The following is a 22,478-nucleotide window of genomic DNA, read 5'->3' as shown; positions in this document are numbered from 1 at the left end:
AATTATCAGTATCTTTTTACCAGCTGTGGGAATATGTTCATTCACATTTGGTATAGTAACTGAAATAATCGACTTTATTTCTTCTATACTATTTTTGTTTTCTGATTATATTACATTACCCATTTTCCCTTTTCTTTTTATTTTAGTTTCTTTAGTTTCATCTCACTGACTTGTTAATTTTATTTTTTTTTAAGTATCTGTTTTTGGGGGAAGGGATTTTATTTATTTATTTTTAGAGAGAAGAGAAGGGAAAGAGATAAAGAGGTAGAGAAACATTGATGTGTGGTTGCCTTTCGCACACCCCCAACTGGGGACCTGGCCCACAACCCAGACATGGTCCCTGACTGTGAGTAGAACCAGCGACCCTTGGGTTCCCAGGCCGGCACTCAGTCCCCTGAGCCTCACCAGAAATGGCTGAGTTGTTCATTTTTCTTTATTCTCTTTTTGTTCCTTGTTATTTTGGCAGTTCTATAAGCTTTTTGTGTCTGTTAGTGACTACCTTTTCTGTCCTTACAACCAACCTTAAACTTATATTCTGCCCAAACATACATATACGTCCCCAAATATGTTTCCTCTGTACCTGTTTTTCAATCTCTGACTTTGAGGTTCTGCTTATATTTAACTTAATATTTTCAGTTCCAGGCTATTATTAGATTTTTTTCTTCTAATATAGCATGCCTATTGTGTTTCAAGAAAACTTGATATTAGAAATTCCTGTTTATACTATCATCATCTATTAACAATAAAAATACAGTATTATATACAAAGAAACATAAAAAAAATTTAAATATGTGTGTATATGTGTCTATATGTGTGTGTTCACACCATTGGTCCCTCTGGTCTTGATTTTGCCTATGTTGAGATAGTTGCTCTGAATCAATTATTTTTTGGTTACATCCTTTCTCAAGTACTGTCCTCAGAGAACATTTATGGGAAGTCTTCTTTTTGAATCCTTGCATGTTGAAAATATTTTCCTTTTTCCCTGACAGCTGAATAATATTTTGTCTGGGTATAGCATTCTTGGATCATTTTTCTTAATAGTCTATACATTGTTCCACTGTTTTCTACATTCCAGAGTCATAGATGAGAATTCCTTAGCTAGTCTAAATCTCTTGCCTTTCTGAGTAACTTATTCTTTGTGTCTGAAACTTGTATAATTTAATTTTTTGTTTATTCTTGAAATTCAAGTACTTCCTGGATTCTCTTCCTGGGTTTAATGAGTCTTTTAATCTGCAGGCTTAAATCTTGCTTCAGCTCAGTGGTTAAAAAAAAATTCTTGTACTGTATTCCTTTAATTATAACAACTCCTTCATCTGGTTTTTCTTCTTCTTCTTTTTTTAAATAAAAATCCCTTCTGGAATTCCTGTTATTCTCATGGTAGGCTGCTGGATCTGCCCTCCAAGGCTCTTATTTCTTCCCTTACTATTTCTCTCTGTGTCTTTGCTGTGGGCAGTAGCATACTTCTTTTACTTGGAAAATTAGTGATCTTCCAGATCACTAATTTGATTTTCAAGAATGTGAGTGATTTTTTATTTCTTATGCAGAAATTTAAGGTTTAAAATTTAACATCATTGTTGCTAGTTAAGAAAAAAATTTGCATTCTTCTGATTTCTCATCTTTTTCACTATTGATGTTCTCTTTCATTTTTTTGTCACTTCTACATCCGTGAGGCCTGCCTCTTGTAGATGCTCCAGTGATCTTCTCCCTGGTGAACTAGTTCCCCTAAGTTAGGTGTTGTTTTTGTTTTGCCTGTTCATTGATTTATGTTCTTTTGAGGCTCATGTAGGTTCCTTTAGTCTTTTTGGCATTGGTAAATCTGCAGGCAGTACAGCAGTTGCTTGCCGGGCATTCTGGACGGCAGTGAACAAACCATACGTGGCCCCTTCTCCCTGGGTGGAAGCAGCACTCCTGTCCAGCTGGGGTGGGAGGTGGGGCAGGCAAACCCTTTGTTCTGCTACAGGTACCTTGTCTTTACTCACTGACAGCCTAGTGTCTTATACTTGCTCTCTCATAGAGATTTCTGGAGAACCTGTGGTCTCAGATGCACTTTCCCAATTTTGCGAATTCTGTTGCTTTTATACATCCATGTTACCTAAGAGTTGATTTAAAGAAACCCAAATAAAAAGGAACCTTGTAGTATCTCATTATTAGTCCTGATGGAAAATGGAGTTGCCAGAGGCATCTGCAACTGTAAAATTTTCTACCTCCTGGTCTTAGTCATCTTCCACTCCAAACATCCAACTTTCTGTGAGGATTGGCCCTTATTGGGGAAAAAATCTACCAGGAGTAGTTATGCCTTAAGGTGTTGAGCTGTTTCACTATTGCTCTGTTACAAACCATAACTAATGTTCAGTAGTTTAAGACAATAATCATAGGTAGCCTATTTAGGCTGTGTGCTGCCGGGCAGTTCTTCTGGTCTCAGGTGGACTTACTCACTTGGGTTTTGGCTGCTTGGGGTGTCTGATTAGGCTGCTCTTGGCAGTCATTGCTCCTTTCCACTGATCTCTTCTCTTCCTCCTGGGACCAAAGGGCTGTCCTAGGCAGGATCTTCTCATGCTGATGCCATGAGCAAAGAAACACAAAATGCCTCTAGAGGCCTAGACTAGAAACAGGCGTGCAGTTGCTTGGCCTCTTTTTTTTTGGCCTAATCCAGTCACATGCCAGAATATAGAGTCTTGAAGCAGGAAAGGAGGTCCCGCCCACAGTGGTGGGGAGGCGAGAAGAGGAGAAGGTAAAGCACTACAGATTACGTGGCAAAGGGTGTGTGTGCATATGTGGAGAGCCATAATCTGGGGGCCTTAAACTCAACCTCCCTTAGCTGTTAAGAATGACAGTGCAGTATTTCCAATCTCTAATATCATCTCCTAGGAGAGAGCTGTGAGTTTAGTTTGGAGGTAGTAAGGAAACTTTTGCAGCTGGATCATAAGGGTGATTTGGAGTTTGTCAAGTAGATAAGGATGAGTGAAAGGAGCTATAATCAGTTAAGACTTAAGGAGCAAAGGAGAGGCACAGAAATCTGTACATGAATGGGGCATTTTGGGAGTGAAGAGTTGTCCTACGTGGTTTGATCATTAGGAAGTTTCCTTCTACATCACCCTTTCCTCCATAGTGTTGCTCTTTCTATGGAGCTCTCAGAACTTCCAAGGAGCTGGAATTTCAAACATTGGGCCTGGAGGAGTTAGCCTGCTGTGTACTCTTCAGAACATGCTACCCAGATGGCTGCCTTCTCTATACCCCCTGAACAACTTGTCTTGCATAAAGCAGGTGAAGGATTTAGCACATACTGGTGTGTATTAAGTTTCTACTGGCACTGTCAGTCCTTTAAAATATCCATGACGTTTAGCTTAGCTCATCATGCTCTGCCATCTATGTGACATCTGAAAAAGAGTTCACTAGTAATAAATCATAAATTTGTTTGCTTTCAAAATTTAGACCTCATAAAATGTCGTCTCCTCTGTAGAGCCCATCTTGAAACTTCTTTTCCCTTTTCCTTTTACCAAGTCCAATCAGGCATTCCTGCTAAAGGTTCTCCTTTTTCTCTCTCCACTTGAGAACTTTTTGGCTATTTGTTAGTATGTGGTTTTAGGTATGACTGATCAGTTTCTCTGTCCTTAATTAAATTGTCAGCTTATACAAGAGCAGAGGATCAGGTCTTTTACATACCATTGTTTTCCCAGGGTCCAGCATAGTGCCAGGGTCATAGTAAATGAATACTAAATGTTTAATGAGTAAATGTGTGAACCCATGTGAATGGCTGCATGAGAGGCACCTACTTGGCTGTATGAGATACTTTTCTCTTTAAAACTGCATGAGCAACCTAGGTTTACCATTTACCTGTGGCATGGTGGACAAAGCATTTTGTAGTGCTTCCATTCAGTCAGTATTCATTGTGGCTTGACATGTGGCTGAATGTGGACTAGGTACTAGTGATACAGAGATAATTAGGACTGATTTTGCTGTGAAGGAGTTGCTGCTTGAGTGGGAGAGATAGAGAAGTGAATGGGCAAAGTTAGTTCCAATGGTAAGTAATTACCATATTTTTAGGACTGTTAAGATGCACTGGACCATAAAGACAAACCTAGGTTTTAGAGGAGGAAAATAGGGAAAAAATTTTGAAGCAAAAAATATAGTAAAATATTTAATAACCTGTGACCCCACTCCACCACTGCCTCCCCTGCCACAGTAAGCCAGGTAAGCTACATTCAGACTATAAGATGCACCCCCATTTTCCTCCCAAATTTGGGGGGAAAGTGTGTCTTATAGTCCAAAAAATGTGGTAGATAAAGATATCTTGGAACTTGAAGAAGATGCTTTGTACTCAGCTTGCCTTCCATGAGTCTTCAGGCAAAGGGAATGCAAGTGGAGTCATAAATTCTAACTAGGAGTTAGATGCATAACAGGGAAGAACATTATGGAAAGAATGCAGTGAAGAACTCAGTGCACAGGAAAGCCTGAATTCAAGGCCCACTGTGGGAAGCTTTAAGTACTTTGGTAATACAGAAGGGAGCAGGCAAGGGTGAGAATGGCCAGAAGAAACTGGAAGCCATCAAGGTCATATCACAAAGGGCCTTTTAAGCCCTATGAAGAGTTGGGCTTTTTCCTGAATATAGTAAGGAACAGTGAAAGGGTTTTAATCAGGGGTTGATAGCATCAGGTTTTATTTTATGAAGTTTGAGCACAACATGGAGAACATATTGGAAGTCAGTGGGACTATAGGGAAGATAAATAATGAAGCAGTTAATTAAACAGTGTGGTAAGAGCTATGATAGAGGATACCTACCTGGGAGCTCAGAGAAGGAGACCCACCCAGAACTGGGGACTCAGCCTAGGCAAAGGAGGTGTTTGAGTTACCAGGGTGAAGAAGCTGCTCTAAATAGGAGTATGGAAGGGGCATAAAATTGTGCATGAATGTGATTTTTTTTTTCAGAGAACTGCAAACAATACTTTATTGCCTGCATGTAGAAAATTAAAGGTGAATGGAAGGGAAATGAAGCTGGAGAGGAAAACACCTTCCAGCAGTCAAGTCTTCCTCCTATTAAATACCACTTTAGAGTGATGAATATAAATATATATAAATATATGTACACACACACACATATATATATACATACTCACACACCAGGCACTTTTTAAAACTTTTTTGTTATAGAGAATGTTGAAGATGAATCAAACAGAATAGCATGACAAATACCATTTGCCTATCACTCAGCCCCACAGCCACCACCTCATGGCTGATTCTGTTCCATTCACTTCCCCTTCTCTTATGATTTTGAAGCAAATCCCAGATATTATATCATTTTATGCATGAGTAGTCCAGCCTGTATCTCTAACTGATAAGAAGCCTGTTTTGAAATATAATGGCAATGACCAATATTATAGCTGAACTTTAATAATGCTCAATATCATCAAATAGCTAATCAGTGTTGTAATTTCTAATTATCTCACAAGTGTTGGGTATGTATAAATAAACATACACACGTTTATATACACTGTTCAATCAAGATATAAATAAAGAGCTGAGACTCTTTGAAAGTGAAAGAAAAGTACCCATTAACAGGTGTCAATGGACTTTTTGATCTAAACAGGTATGTGTAATTACCTAGTTTGGTTTATTCTACTTCTTTAATGCTACTGAAGTGATCGGGACAGGTATTTGGTAAATATAAAAGAAGTCTCGCTCACTCATATTATTGGTTCCACCTCTCTCCCATTTTCTTAGGTCTCTCTGCTCCCTGGTGTGCAAATGGACATACTCAGCAGAGAAAGGCTGGGACAACAGTTTCTGGAAGATGATTGGTTTGGAAGACTTGGTTGCAGATAATTACAGCAAAATAGGTAAAAAATAGAAAATCTGGAGAGTGATTATGTCTATGTATGTGTGAGGATATTGATGTTTTTGTTTAGTATGAATTAAAATATAGGAACATAGCCCTGTTTTAACAAGAGAAATGAGTTCAGATGGGTAGGCAATGGTTAGCAGGCCCTTACAGTGAAGCTTATAGGATCTGAGTGGAAATATGAAACTCTGCATTGAAGTATAGAATCTCAGACATTGGCCAAGACCAATGAAGATATTTGCTTAGAGCAGGTGGGAATAGCATAAACAAGGGCTGAGGGGGGATGTGTATGGGTTGGGTCCAGTCATTACAAGTAAAATGTTTTGTGAGTTAGGTTCAAGGAATCAGGCAAGGTCATGAACAGAAAAAAATAACTGAAGAGGTCAAAATGAGAAACATCAAGAATAAGACAGAAACTGGAACATGAGCCAGTGGTTGCTGACTAAGGCTCTCGGGTTTCAGACTTCCAGCTTTTTTCTGGCACTGACTGGATAAGTAAAGGTGCAGGTGACTAGTGGGGGTTACCTGGTGAAAAGAATTCAGATACAAGGTCCATGTAACAATAGCTGACATTTTAAAGTTTAAGGCTTGCATGCTCATTTCACAGAAAGATGTTTATTTCCTGTAGTTACTGTTTACAGTTCCAGTAAGCTGTCATCAGGTAAGCAATTACACCTGATTCAATAGAAATACTTCTGTATTGTTTAGTGCTTTGGCCAGAAGGTTGTAAAAATAAAACTTAAAAGTGCAGTGGATTCAACAAGATAGAAGGTTATTTCCTTTTTATGTGATAGAATAGAGATAAGTGACTCTCAGGGCAGGTCTGCTATTCTCACAACACAGCCTCCAACTTTGGGTCCAAGATAGCTGCTACTCTGGTTCTCATCAGTTCCCAGCCTGTGAGGTGGAAGAATAAAAAGAACCAGAGAAATCCATTCACATTCTCTTGGAGGGAGCATAATGTGGAAATGGGCCATGCCATTTCTGATCACATAAGCCTCCACTAGGCTGCAAGGGTGGCTGGGAAAGGTAGACATTGGCTAGACAGCCATGTGTCCATTCATGTGACCAACTAAGACTTGAGAGTTTAGCTTTATATATTGTTTGTCTGCTAGTAGTATCTGCTATAGGTTTGAACCACCCTTGATTACTGAATCACACAGTAGGTTATTTTAGTTCAACCTTTCTGCGGTGGAGTTCTCATGACATCTATGTTGAAGTTCAAGAATATAAAGATAGAGACATGAAGGATCCAAGTAGCACCTGTATTGCTGTGTTTTAGACAACATAACTTGGTTTCTGTGGTCTGTTTAACTACTAATAGATAAGTCTGGGGAAAGAATGAAGCCAGGGTAGTCTGCAGAAAGAGCCCCTTTTGAACTTTTGTGGCTCAGTTGAAACCATCTCAGGATCTGAGCTGGTAGAGAAGAGGGAAGAGCTAGGAGGTAGTGGGAGAGGGGAGGAGGCAAAGCAGCCCTAATTAGTCATCGTTGCTTTCCAAGTCTTTTAGCAGGTGATTTATTTTATATATTTTTAAAATCTTGTTTGGCCCTCACAAAACCTATTTGTATGTTATTTCCATTTTTCAGATGGGAAAACTGGGATTTAGTTCCATGTCTACTATTAAGTTGTAGACTCAGTATTAGAAACTGGGTCTCTGACTCGACACTTTTCTGCCAAAGCACACTGTCTCCTTGGAATATACGAGATCGAGTGAACTGATGCAGCTATTCAGTTGGCCTCCAGTGGGATTACGCAGCAGTTCAATATTTAACACCCAAAGCCAACCTCAGCTACACTGGAATAAGTGCAAATATAGTTACATTACGTATTGACTTGAACATATGAATTTCGGGGAACACAGCTCATGGGTCATTAGAGCTAAGGCATGGTCACTAAGTCCTCAGTCCCCAGTCTGGTGTTTTCGAGGCTACCCATGAGTTCCCTGCCTTGGTGAAGAACAGTCAGGACTAAGTGTCAAGGGAGAAGATCTCATCCTGTAATTAAGGGGTGCAGGCAAATTAGATCTTAAACACTGGACTAGGAGCTAGGGTAGTTGTAATTCTAGCTCTGTGTGTTTTTAAGTATATTTTAGCTTTTGATGCTTTTCCTCCCTTCACACAAGATTAATGTTATTTTAATTTTTGTATTATTAAACATTTTTATTGAGGTATAATTGGTATACAACATTCCACTCGTTTCAGGTGACATTTGTTTACATTGGGAAATGATCACTACATCATCAGTCACTATAAAAAGGTACAAATTAGCCCTGGCCAAAGGGCTTCAGTTGGTTGGAGCATTGCCCAATGTGCCAAGGTTGTGGGTATGGTCTCTGGGCAAGGCACATGCAAGAATCAACCAATAGATGTATAAATAAGTGGAACAAGAAATCGATGTTTCTTTCTCTCTCTCATCAATAAATAAATCAAAATTGTTTGAAGTTACAAATTAATGTTTTTTTCTTATGATGAGAATTTTACTCACTACCATGACAACCTTCAAATATGCACCACAATACCATTAATTAGAGTCATGTTGCACATAGCATCCCCATGGACTACTCATTTCACACTGGAGGTCAGTACCTCCCCGCTCCCCCTGACAACTCCCTTTGACAACCACCACTCTGTTCTTAGTATCTATGAGTTTCACTTTGGGTATTTGTTTTGCTTTGACTTTTAGATTTCACGTGTTAGTAAGATTGTATGATATTTATCTACCTCTGTATGACTTAATTTCACTAAGCATAATACCCTTCAGATTCATCTATGCTGTCACAAATGGAATGATTTTATTCTTTTTTAAGGTTGAGTAGTATTTCATATATCAATATGCTTCATCTCTATCCATTCATTCATTCACTGATGGACACCTAAGTTGTTTCCATATCTTGGCTATTGTAAATGATGCTGCAGTGAACATAGGGGTAAATACCTTTTTGAATTAGTGTTTAGTTTTCTTTGGATAAATATCCAGAAATGGAATGGCTGAATCTTATGGTAGTTCTATGTTTAATTTTCTGAGGAGCCTCCATACTCTTTTCCATAGTGGCTGAGCCAATTTACATTCCCACCCCCAGTGCAGGAGGGTTCTCTTTTCTCCTTGTCCTCTCCAAGACTTGTTATCCCTTGTCTTTTTAATAACTGCTATTCTAACAGATATGAAGTGATATCTCACTGTGGTTTTGATTTGCATTTCCATGATAATTAGTGATGTTCACCATCTTTTCATGTGCCCGTTAGCCATCTGTAGGTTTTCTTTGGAAAAATGTCTATTCAGATCTTTTGCCTTTTTTTTTTTGCTAGTGAGCTGTGAGTTCTTTATATATTTTAGATATTAACTCCTTATTGAATATGCTGTGCAGATGTTTTCTTCTATCTATTGGTTGCCTTTTAATTTTGGCAATGGTTTCCTTTGCTTTGCAGAAGCTTTTTAGTTTGATTAGTATATTAGCTCTGCTAATAGAGCAATATCTACAGGAAATATTCATTAAAAGTCCATAATGTTAATTTAGCAGAAAATTTCCAGAGTAACTTTATTAGATTTTGTCTGTTAAGTTAATGGATTTTTAATGGCTGTCCTAGGGAGACATATCATTAACCAGCATATTGCCATACATGAATTAAAACTTACCCATTCGTCAAAATTAATTATGTGATGTTTCTGTTGATTTTCATTTCTGGTGACTTGAACTTGGAGTTTCAGTCTGAACCAAAAGTGGAAGATGCTAAGGAGGATGTTAACTGTAAGTTGTGACTTTCAGAGACTCCTCTGAAAGCTACCTTCAGATATTCTTTAGCAATTCTTGGAGCTATAAAAAAATGAATCTTGGAAGCCTCTCTATGAAGTGTTAAACATTTCCAGTGGACTCATTGCCCGTCAAGATGTGGGCAATGTAGTGCAAAACCTTTTAGCAGATTTGAGCAGAGCGTCATGGATTTGAGCATTAATACAATTACCATAATTTGCTCCATGTGGAGCTTTTAGCCAAGTCTTTACCAGCCTTCCTGGACTCATGCAGTAAATAAATGCTTTCCCCGAAAACCGAACACCTCAGCAACTGATGGTCTTATGGAGGGATATTTTTGAAATAAATTATTTATACAGTGTAAGTTAAGGATCAAATGCAATATTTATATGGTGCAGTTCAAGGACAGTGGAAGAATTTTTCATTGTTTTAAGTAACTGCATGCAAGTTTTCGAAACTAAATGTTACTACCTAATGCCTGTCTTTAAGGAGATATTTGGATGATGTGGTTTGGGAACATTGTAAAAATAAGGAAACAAACATTTTTTGAATCAAAGTAATATAGTTAAAACTATCCAAGTTGATTTAATGTTCAAGAATAATGAAGAAAACATAAACCCAGTGTTTTGTAGGGAATTATATATCCATAGTCCAATAAAATAGTTTGTATCAATAAATTTTGACCTTCAGTTCCATATGACTAATTCCCAGGTTACCTATCTAATCCTAAACATCTATCAAAAGCATACAGGAAGGAAGAGATCAGCAGGGAGAAAGGACCCTTAAGAAGACAAGCAACATCCCACCTGTTCTAATCGATTATCCAGGCTCACTTTCAGCATGCCATGGTTGCCTTTTTACTTCCTGGGAAAAGCACTTTAGTGTTTTATTGGGGTAGACCTCTTTGTGAAAACTCATGTGTACAATGTGGCTGAATTATAGAGTGATTATTGGCAGTACAGGAAGAGCTTTGTTATATAAAAGGGTTCAATGTGTTAGCTTATAGCTCATTCATTATTTGGGGTCAGGGAAGCCAGGCAAAGAAGAAACTTAAAGCCCAGGTAGACGGAGTTAGTAATTGTTAAGTGAGAGGCAGAAATGAAGATAAAGTATATGTGAAGGAAGGCAGTTCCTTAAGGGGAGGGAGGCTACATTTTTTTAATAGGTTTTCTCTCCCTCCCTCTATGAGACTGCATTTTTGACATCAGACACTGTGGGTACTGTCATCTGGCACAGAGTAGATGCTGAAGAAATATCTATTCAATGAATGAATGAATATAGGTTTGGATGAAGGATTTGGTAAGCTCCTTTATGGCCTTAATTTTCTGTAATATATAATAGACTCTCCATAAACTTTTGAATTAAATGATAGTACTAGGTTACAGACAACGATTTCATTTTGTAAATTCAGTGTTTGCAGTCCTTTTTTCAGTAACATATTTGGCACTTAAGAAAGAACTCTTGTGGAAGACATACTCCAACCTAAATGATAGCTGCAGTCCAATCTTATTCCTATAGCAGATCTTGGAGACTTTTTTGTGACAGGAAATATTACAGACTCCTCTCACAGGAAATTAAAACAAACAAAACCAAGAACAAAACTTAATTTAGGAAGATTGGGAATATTGCTTTTCTACAGAGTAAAATAAATCCTGTAGTTAACTAAGGCTGTGTTTTAAATATTTTTGTTTTATAGACTTAAAATTGTAGGTAGAGTGTGTGATGAGGACATAGATGCGCCGATACTCACTCCTCTTCCACTCTGATGTCCAACCAATTGAGAACAGTTCACAGAACCACCTGAAGCAAACTGAGTATTGGCTTTGGTTACACTGAATTAAAGGGAGGGAGGGGGGCACCTGGCTGGACCTTGGGATCTGCATGACACTAACTTAATACACTCCTTGGCATGCCAAGGGGCTGGGATAAAGAGACAAGAGCAGGGGCTGGGCCTGCTTCAGCACTTGATCTGCTTACTTCAGGAACTCAAAGGGCCTGCTGGCCAGAGTGTGGGCAGTTTAAGAAGAGAGACATGTGCCAAACCTGTGCTGACCCCGTTTCAAGGCTGTGGCTCTGCTTTCTAGTTAACATGGTCCCGTGGATGTTGGCTTTCTTTGTCAAGTCTCGTGGATCAGCTAAGCGATTCCTCTTCTGATAGATGGAACAAGTAAGGGTATAAAAACAGGAGATGGCCCTGTTCACATTAGCGTTATTTCATCCTGGAAGAGAAGAAGAAATCCCCTTATGGAAACATGTCTAAGGGGTTTTCACCAGCGGTGTTCATCATGACCACTGTTGGGACCAAGAATCCAGTGATGTCATTGATAGTTATAGGTATTATAAAATTCCTTTTAGGCTATTAATACCCAATGTTCTGAATTTGCCCAATAGAACTGGGCATGTTTATAAGGATTCCTGCCTTTATTTCTTAGAATGCAAGACTTGCTTTTCATTTAGAGTTTTTTGAACTGGTGCTGCACATTGGTATCGCAATCTGTTTTTAATAATTTATACTGGGAGGTTTTTGGCCACAGGCACTCTACAGTTTCCACACTCTGTGGGGCTGTGACAGTACTTTCTTTCATGTCTTGAGGGAGGTCATCCCTGTGGGTGCTCTGGACTAGGCTTCACCTTTGTTCTTTACCCTGAGCCTTCTGTCTTGTCCCATCTCCTTCTTATCACCCTTGTCATTCCTGCCCAAGAGATAGAACAAGGTCTTTCCTGTACTTCAAGCAAGTACATGTTCTCTGAGTACTGTACTGTCTTATTTTACCTTTTAAAATAAAACTCTTGCCTGATGGAGAATGACCTACATAGAAGTCTTCATGTCAGTTAGTGATCCATCCAACCATGCATGTATCCATCCAAGCACACTACTGAGTGTCTCCTACGTGCCAGGTGCTGAGCGAAGTACTAGAGATACATACATAAATGAACTCACCACAGTCAATCCCCTTGGGAATTTCATGTCTGTGCAGCAAAGGGTGGGGAATAAATGAGTAAATCAATAATCTCACTGTTTTTCAATAAGTCTAGAGATGTCCAAAATACTGTGGGGAAACAAAGCAGGAAGTCACTAACAACTAGAGGTGATATCAAGGAAGTCTACTCATGAGATGGCAGTTGAGATGTGTCAGAAATTCATGAGTGGTAGCTTACCAAATAGGGGAGATGACCTCTGAGGTAGAAGAAACAACACAGGCAAAGGCATGGAGGTGCAGAAGAATGTAGGGTGTGGCTAGGGGTGGCTGGAGCACAGTGGGCCTGGGGTGGGATCGGAAGGGGACTGGGTTTAATTTCTAATGGGACTTCATCTATCTTGAGGTTGGAGCCACAGGTAAGAGACTCAGCCTAACAAGATTGGCTCCCTGGCTCTCAAGAGATAGTTCCAGTAACTACTTCTGCCAATGCTATAAATAAAATTGAGGGCAGTTTTAGGGACTTTGTAGCTCTTGTGAAGATGTGTGTGTGTGTGTGTGTGTGTGTGTGTGTGTGTGTGTGTGTCCCAAGCCCATTTTTTTCCTTTAATTACATACAGTATCCATTTCTTATCCTTCCTTCCATAAGGTTTCTTGTGAAACTGAAATGAGGTATCAGATATCATAGGAAAGTGTGGTTTATGAAGCCTGTATGTTAGTTGTTATCATTTTTAAGTGTACCTTGGTGCCTGGAGGACAACGGTCTTCACTCCTGTAACACTCTGTGCCCTGCCTTTTGGGCCTGAAGGAAGTAATGGCGCTCCCCACTTCTCATCACCCTTAGGTTCCCAGAAGTACTGTTTCAGCTGCTGGCTCTTCCAGGAATAGCCCTGTAGAGCCAGAAAGGCAAGGGAGCAGTGATGATCACATCATGTGAGACAATGGCTTTCAGAGGTTTTGTTGGATATAAGGTTTCATGTAACTCTCAGCATGGCATCTGGAAGATATTTGGAAGCCCCCAAAAGGTGAGGTCAGTCTCTTCCTACTGCTGAACAGTCAGTTAATACCAGAGCTGAAAGGCACCATGAAGGTTTTGCTCTAATACCCTCACTTTATAGAGCCAAGCTCCAAGGGGGTAGGGTGGTTTTGCTTGGTCTTACAACATTTGAGTGACACAGCTGAGACCAGAAGCCAGGTCTTCTGACCCCCAGTCCAAAGGCTCTTCCATTACTCTATGCCACCTTTGCTGTTTGACATTTTTAAACAAACTTTGGTCATTTAGCCAATTTGGAATGGTTGTTTGAAAGGGACTAAGAATAGCAGAACAATGTCATCAAGGGAAAGACTTACACAGGTAAATTCACCCAACCCATTGTCTTTGCATTCAACCTTGCAAATGCAGGAGTAGGACTTTGCCCAAGCAGCCAAAGATAGTTGGATGTAGGAACACATCAATCAAGGTCTTAAGCAACTGATTTACATAAACTAAAATAATTAAGTAATATATTAGCTATTGCTTATTCTAATGGTTAAGAATTTGGTCACCAGAGTCACACAGGCATGAGTTCAGTTCTAGCTCTGTCATCTGTAAGGCATGCAAGCCCTGTCATGTGTATTCTTGGGTGTGGGACTTTATTTATTTATTTACTTGCTTGCTTACTTATTTATTTTTTGAGCCTTAATTGGTGTAATATGGGGATGAATAAACATTTTAGGAGGATCAAGGAAATAAAGCAGGTGAAGCTCCAGCACATACTAAGTCTTCAGAAAATGTTATTTCTTACTACATTAATAACTGGCCATTCTCCTGAACTCCAGTTCCTCTCTAGGTGATAGGTCATGTCTGCCAAAGCCAATATCCCTTGAAAAATTCCATGTAATTATTACCAACCTCTTCTGATTTGGGGAAGTGACTTTTTTGGAGCTCCACCCTTGGGTTCACATAACTTTTTTGAAAGCAAGATATAATCAAAATAATCATATTTCTGCTTCTACATTATAATCACATTCTAGGCTTACCTCCTTGAGAGGTTACCTTGATCAGAATTATAGGTTTTCCTAAATTCTTGAGTCCCACAACACAATCTTTAGCTTTTTCTCCATGTACAAAAGAACACATGTCCATAGGCAAATAAAAAGTACAGGATACATAGGCAATAATTAACTCAGTGACTAATGTTCCCATAATGCTTCATGACTTTAGAAGAGTATTTCTTTTCGTGCACCATCACATTTATTTTTCCCACCAAATTTGAAAGATCGGTTTTAATAGCGTTTGGGGAAACCAGAAGTCATAAGGTTTAGAATCAGAAAGACCTGAGGTCAAATCCAAAATTGACCACTGATGAGCTGTATAACCTTGGGCAAGTCACTAAACTTCTCTGAGACTTGATTTCTTCATCTATTAGACAGGTAGGAATACCTACCATGCATGGTCCTTGTGATGGAGTAATGATGTATATAAAGTGGCTAGCTTCTGGTAAGACTCAAGTAAAAGTAGCTAAATTAACCAGCACAAGAAGGTTCAATGCTGTGTAAAATATCACAGTGACAAATGGAGCTAGCATTGGACTCCCCTAATGCCAACTCCTTTGAACAACCAAAAAGGACTTTTGATAATTATATTCAAAGGAAGGAAAACTAAGAAGGTAGAGCTAATTAAGTGCAAAGACATAATCATAGTAATAACTAAATAAAAAAGGGAGGAAACACTCAGCTCTCATTTCCCTTCTTTGCCCTCATTTATTAACTTAACAACATGGGGCATTGTGCTGCTTGTTGGAGAACAATGGTCAACCAAAGCTAGCAGGGTTCCTGCCTTCCTAGAGTTTTCAGTCTAATGCAGAGAGCATCAATCAATTAATCAATTACAAGATTGCCACTGAAGTAAATGCTACAAAAAATGGGTAAAGCAGCCTTCAAGACTGTATGATAAGGGGATACAACCTTGTCAGGGAAACTGGGAAATGTTTGAGGAAGTGATGATTAAACTAGGCTGATATGCATTAACTCTGTGAAGATGGGAGAGAACAGTATTTCAGGCAGAGGGGACAGCATTTGTAAGGACTCTGTGGCAGGAAGGAGCATGGTGAAAGAAAGCCAGTGTGGCTAGAGTTGAGAAAGTTGAAAGGAACAGGATGTGAAATGATACTGAAGTTATTCCAGAAAAGTAGGTTTAATTAGACCAAATGTGGTTGAGAGAAAATGAAAAATCTAAGAGAGTATCTTGATAATCTAAATCACTTTTATATATTTATGCCCAGCTAGACATCCACAACTAGGAAAATCAGTTTCAGATGTGGCCTTGGGGCCACTGAGGATATAATTGAATTGCTGCTCAGAGATAGGAAAATGGTTATTCTTTATCCCAGTTTCCAAAAGTTTGGTTTATAAAAACTATTGGCCTGTCCTTCATGTTAACAATACAGGATATCTTGGTTTGATTATTTAGCACATAATTGTGAAAGAGTAAGTCATGAAGAATTAGCCCAAGTTCACTATGAAGAAGTCATGCTAACCTAAGCTTAGGTGTTATCTTTTCTTGGAATTGTCTTCTCAGTAACGCTCTCCCTCTGCAATGTTGGAGCACAGTACAAGCTCTAGTAGCACTTTGGTCCTTCTGTCTTGTCTGTCTACTTGTATCTTCAACTAGACTGTCCGTATTTTAAAACTTTTTTTCCTCTGCCTAATACAGAGCTTTTCTGAAATTCTGGGAGAAGAATGAATGAATAATGTGACATCTAGCAAAGCTGCATGTGTTTACATTGCAATTCAAAATTCAGTTTTGGATTTTTTTTCCTTTTTCTCAAAATTTGTAACATGAGACTTGCTTCTAGATCTTGTTGGACATCTGACCTCATGCCATTATTGTCATCTGTTTAGAGGTCGTTTAAGTCAGTGTTCTTGGAAAGCAGCCATTTCCATTGGTTGTCCTTCTGTGTCACTATAGCTCCTGCCTCTTCTGCTTAGCTTCTCTTGGTCATGCAGCTGGTGGGTGGTAACCTTGGCCTCCGAGGTTGCCCTTACCTCTGCATTCCTAGCAACTCTTCAGTGCCCTTCACCTCAGTTCTGTGGAGTTTTGATAGTGAGATACCATGACCTTTTCAGTTTCCCATCACGGGCTAACCTTTCTGAGAATCCACATCAGAAGGCTGCTGTGGTCAGGTTGGCAGGTCACCGGTTGACTAATGGCCTCTCCAAGGTTTGTTGGCAGATCCTGCATTGCCGTGAACCCTATTGATCCCAGAAGTTTGCCTGCTTCCCAGACAGCCTCTGTGGGCAGGAGGAGGCAGTGAGTCATGGCCCCACCACCCCTGCCACCCATCTGTTCTCGTCGCAAAGGGAATGAAGATGATCTCTTTGTGGTATTGTAAAACCTAGAAAGACATTAAAAATTCCGTTAAATTTTTATACCCTTTTAGCTGTTGAAATGTACAATCTATTAGGAGGGGGAAAAAAGCCTCCTGCAATTTTTTTTTCCCCACTGCTTTTACTTCAGAGGCTACTTAAGGGACCAGGTAATGATTTTACGATGTTTATTAATACTTCATGTTCTGCTTCCCTCCCCCATTCTCTTCTACCAAGGACTGTGCATTCATCTTCAAATTCAAATTACAGAAGCTGCCCAGAAGGGATCGTTAAGAGACTGAGTTTTTGTGATGTCATGTTGTCCTGTTACAGACATTAACGTAAAGATCTGTTGTTTCAGAGCTACTGGGTGGGGGTTATGTATTTTCAAAATATGCCTTGGGGTAATGGAAAGAAAATGGGTTTTGGAGCCATGTGGACATGAGTTGGCATCCTGGCTCTGCCGTTGACTAGCTGTGTGACTAGTGTCAAGCGAGTTCCTTAACCTGTAAGGACCGAGCTTCTCCTGCCTGCCACACCGAGTGATGCCTGGTAGTTAGGATGACCTCACACAGAGACCTCATCATGCAGGCCCCCTGGGAAAAATCAAATCTGATACGAGTACTCAAATTGTTTTTAGTTTTTCCTGGTTTTTCTATGTAATTGCTTTTATTTTCTCTTTTATGGGCATTATATTGAGTTACTGGCAAGATATTCCTCATCCTTTTGGCTGCTTGAGGATTTAATACAAATTTGAGACTCATCTACAGTGGGTTTGTAAGCCAATGGTATATGTGTTTAGCCCCATTTGAATTCATTTTGTTCCCGTCTTTGGTTTTATTTAATCTTTAATCCCACTTACTTTATGTTATCTTTGCCTACAGGTTATAAGCTCCCTCCAATATTTTCTGGGACAAGATAGCACATGGAAAAAAGTATGGGACATAGCTGGTACTCAATAGATGATGTTAGGTAAATGAGCAACAAAATAGTGTTAGAAAATACACATGAACAAATGCTTCAGAGGAGAGTTAAATAAAAGAGGGTTGAGAGCAGGATTTTGTGCCCTTGAGATTTCCAGATGAAGATGTGAAGTAAGCAGGGGGTCTATGCCAATAAGGGGGATGAGGCTAGGAACAGAGATTTGGAAGTTATCAGTATATATAGTATTTGAGATACGTGTAGATATGTTTGTAGGACTCTAGAGGAAGAAGACAAATGGATCTGGGGGGAAGGAGTTGCAATACTTAAAGGCCAGGTAGAGGAGGATGTGTCTGCAAAGGAGGCTAAGGAGTAAGGGACAGGGAGATAACAAGACCGGGAGAGTTGGGATTGGGAGGGAATAATTCCCAGGGATGCTGAGAGAGAAACTGAGATGAGATCTGAAAATTATCCATTTGACAAAGTGACGGAGACTTTAATGAGAGCCACTTAATTATACAAGTAGGGCAGAAGATAAAGGTTGAGGAGTAAATAATTAGTACAACTAACATTTATTTACCAAGCATTCACTGATGCCAGACACTGTGCCATGGGCTTAATGTGGATTATCATATTGCAGTAACCTTATGAGGTCTGTAGCATCTCATCCTTTTACCCCCTTTTACAGAAAGGGGACATTGAGGCACAAAGAAGTTAGTCACCCTAAGTCACACAGCTGGTTAGTGTGGATTGAGGCTACAGGTCAGATGTGTGGTCAGGACCCAAGGAAAGGCAGTCAGATGCCAGGCTGAGAATACAGAGCCAGCCTGTTTAGACAGCTCTTGAGAAATTTGATTGGAAGGAAAAGAAAGAAAAATGGGGGCAGTGGCTAGAGGAGGAACAGTTGAAAGTGGATAGGGTTTTCTGTTGCTTTGTTGGTTGCCTGAAAATGGAAGAGATTTGCTTGAGCAGGTATAATTGCCAGTGAGGTTCCAGTAGTGAGTGACAGACTGGTGACACCAGAGAGAGAAGGGAGGAGGGAATGGCTTCTAGAAAGGAGTAAGGGTATAGCCTGTATTGTAATAGGAAGAAGATGGATGCAGACCTGGGAGGAATGGATGCTCAGAAAGGGGGAGTTGAGGGAGCTCTTCTGTTATCTATGTGAAGTAGGAGATGAGATGACCATTTGAGAGTGTTGGGGAGTCAGAAGTTTGAGAAGAGTGGGAAAGATTGAAATACAGAAAACTTGGAGGGTTGTTGAATGGTGTTGAGAGCCTTGTTGAGGGGCTGTCATGAAATTACTAGTGTGCCCTTTTGTGTAATTTTCTCCGATGTGCTTGGCATTCTGGTTGCAAGCACAGAGGAAGGGGGTGCTCATTCGTTGTTTTAGTAATGGTGGTGAATAGTAGCACCACCAGTTCTGCAAGCCCTTGACATACCCTGCTCTTTGATCCCCCATATCTATTCAGTCACCAGGTTTTATGCTCCAAATATCTCTGTAATCCACATCCTCTCTCTACCTTAAATGCTACCAAGTCTCTGTTGCTATAATCTTCCACTTGGGACTATTATTCAGCAGTCTTCTCACATGAATGAAAATTTGCTTTCTTCGATTTATTCTGCACACTGCAGCCAGCATGAGCTTTTTATAATGAAAATCTAATGCCATCACTTTCCGCATAAACATTTCCAAGTCTTCCCATTGCTCTTGGGGCACAAAACAGAAGCCCCCCCATGGCCTCCCTTTCTGATACCATTCTCCCCCTTGACCTCTGTCCTCTAGTCTGCAGCCCATCTTTCAGTTCTCTGCCTATAACACCCTTGTCCTTACCACAGGGCCTGCTCCTATGGTCTCATTGTCTAGCCTTTAGTGACCAGTCCCTGTTATAATGGCAGAAGAAGGACAAAAGGCAAAGTGCATGTGTTAACTGAGTCTGCTTTCACTTCAGGATATCATCTCTGACACCTCACCCTGTCACTTCTGTCTGAATCTCATTGGTCAGAATTGTATTGCATGAATACCACTATCTCTAAGGGAAGTTGGAAAAGGTGAGTTTTTCACTGGTCACATTGCAGCCTTCAGTAAAATCAGAGTTGCATTATTAAGAAAGGAGAGGGTTTGTACTAAGTACGCAACTTAGAGTCTCTGTCATAGATGAGAAGCTGTTTTTCAGGTGAAGAATTGAATGAAGGATATTGCTGATTGAGTAACAGCATAAGTAAAGGTTCAGAGCTGAGTAATGTGGTGTTTTCAGAGAAGAAGTTACCAGAACATTGAGTTTGAGGTAGAAAAAAGGAAGGGTGAAGCTGGAGAAATAGGCAGGGGCCAAATTATGATGGCTTTTCTGTGTGGTGATGAGTTTCTTAAACTCACTTGTCTATGTTCATGTTCTCTAAATGGGATTTTCTGTCCTGAGTGACGCCAGGCAAAGTGGTCTGTTGCATATGGGAAAAAAATTTCGAATTTCTGTTTATTTTTTAACAATTTTATGTATGTGTTATATACACATAATCACATAACACTTATAAATTCACATGCAATTTAAAAGTAATAAGTATTTATATGGAAATCCATGCTGAAGACATTTTTTTGTGGCACGCACAATGAAAAAGTTTAGAAACCATTATATTAGGCATCAAGGAACTGTTGAAATATTTTAAACCAGGAAATGACAAGGTCTACTTTGACCATTATTTTCCTTTAAAATATAAAGTTCTTCAAAATTTTCTGATGATTTTGGAATGTTAGTACTTGGGAAGGAACATAGAGAACATCTACTTCATTTTATAAGGAAGACAACAGAAGCCCAGGAAAGCTAAATAATTAGGGGCAGTCTCTGAATTGATTTGAGGCAGAGCTGGAGCTCTCAACCAGATTCTGTCTCTGAATGGTCTTATGTGTGTTTTTCCTACCCAGTTGTTCTCTTTCTGTATGCCCATCCTACTTCTTCAGCAATTACTCTCCTTGTCAGAACCATGGACACAGGGGAGCCAAGGTGGGAGTGAAGGTGTCTAATGAGCATGCACCCCAACAATACAGAGTCTGGTGAGAGTGAATTGCCAGTGCTGCTTTAGGATTCTCTGGACCATTTAGCTGTCAGCCTGGAAGTCCAGAGGCACACATTCCCCCAGGTTCTGTTTGCATGACGCAAAAACCATTGACAGTTCAGTTCATTAGAAAGACTTTGTTTGTTTGTTTGTTTGTTTGTTTGTTTGACATTGTGTTTGCAAAGCCTGCAGGCTAAGAGATTGAACTGGACTGATTTCTGACTTGGGAAGATAGAGACTCCCCAAAGGGTATACTCCCTCACTTCATCTCAGCCCGGGGCATTTGAAGAAACACGTGTTCCCATGGGAATGTGTTTGTGTTTGGATATATTTCACAAACAGTATCTTGTAAAACTTGATAGGGGAAAAAGTCTAATTTATAGAATACTATTTCCTGATGCTGCAAATACTATTTCAGGTCTGTGTTAACTACTTGGCCAATGTAAATGATTTATTTCCTCATGCTTCATTAGCCCAGCTATGCAGGAATAGGAAGAAAAGGGAATTTCTGATAACTAGATGGTGAAAAAGATCTGCACTCTCCCGGGTATATTCAACTATTCAGAAAATTCTGTTTATAGAGGTACAGACCAAGGGTTAGATGTCTCCAGATGAATGTGTTTGTCAAGTTGATGATCATGTTTACCAAGATCCTTTTATCACCAGCTGAGTCTTCTTTTAATGGCTTAGGTCACCCTGGAATTATTTCAAAAACCAGCCTGATGTTATAACCTCCTGTGGGCTTGCCAGACACAAATGTAAAGTGAAGTTTGTAGTCTTCATGGTAGGAAACTTCAACCTCAATTATATGAATCGTGGACAAATGTTTTCATATTTGAGCAAGGTCTTATCCCTGCAAAAATGACCAATTATTTAAAAGACAACCTTGTGTACACACACACACACACAGAGTTTTTTGGATATAGGAATCTTGACTACATTTCCCCAAAGGGAAATTATATATATAAATAAAGGAGAAATTATGCATATATATGAAATTGTTTATTTATGTGTATATGTATATATGTAGTGTGTACGTACACACAAATATAAATATAGGAACTGATAAGAGAGTTCTAATTGATTTGACAGTCCTGCTTAGTCTGTGAGATTTAGTATGGATATTGAAATATTGCCATTTCTGGAGTATTCTAATGGCTTATTGGCACAAGAAAGAATATAGTATATACCATATAATTTTATGGGCATTTCTGAATAAACATACATATATGGCTAGAGTTACTGATTTTTATTACTTTGAATACAAACTGTTGCTGTAGTGAAGTCACCAACAACAGTGGTTCAAATAAGAGAAGAATTTATTTATTTTTGGTCCAGGGCTGGTATTACACCTGAATGGATTCAAGGTTGCAGGCTTTTCAGCTGGTTTTCTGCCATTTATAGGGTGTGGTCCACATGAGGGAAGATCCATGTCAGCCTTCAGGAAGGAAAGAAAAGGAAGGTGAACGTGTGTTCCTTTCCTTTAAGGTCACGAACAAGTAATTATACACATTATTCTTACTCTCATTCTCTTGACCTGAACCTTTTAATTCTCTAATTGGAGACCTTTTAATTATGTAATTATTACAAAAGTTGATTCTGGAAAAATAACTGATATTCCATTTCTAGGCCCCCATTTTTTCCTCTGTAAGTGGA

At 39.4% G+C, this 22,478-nt stretch overlaps 1 protein-coding gene across 7 annotated transcripts in view; it reads left to right on the top strand.

Annotated features, from left to right (window-relative positions):
• Nucleotides 1–22,478, top strand: part of FGGY (FGGY carbohydrate kinase domain containing) — a 390,237-nt gene that overhangs the window by 146,166 nt on the left and 221,593 nt on the right. For all 7 annotated transcript variants that reach the window (XM_045857814.1, XM_045857803.1, XM_045857811.1 and 4 more), the window contains exon 6: nt 5,720–5,835. In XM_045857814.1, coding sequence (XP_045713770.1) covers nt 5,720–5,835 — 116 coding nt within the window. The remainder of the gene's footprint in view (nt 1–5,719; nt 5,836–22,478) is intronic.

This window comes from Phyllostomus hastatus, unplaced genomic scaffold, assembly GCF_019186645.2.
Source record: "Phyllostomus hastatus isolate PE091 unplaced genomic scaffold, TTU_PhHast_1.1 phas_contig_147, whole genome shotgun sequence".
Classification (NCBI taxonomy): domain Eukaryota; kingdom Metazoa; phylum Chordata; class Mammalia; order Chiroptera; family Phyllostomidae; genus Phyllostomus; species Phyllostomus hastatus.
This window is presented reverse-complemented; position numbering and strand designations above follow the sequence as displayed.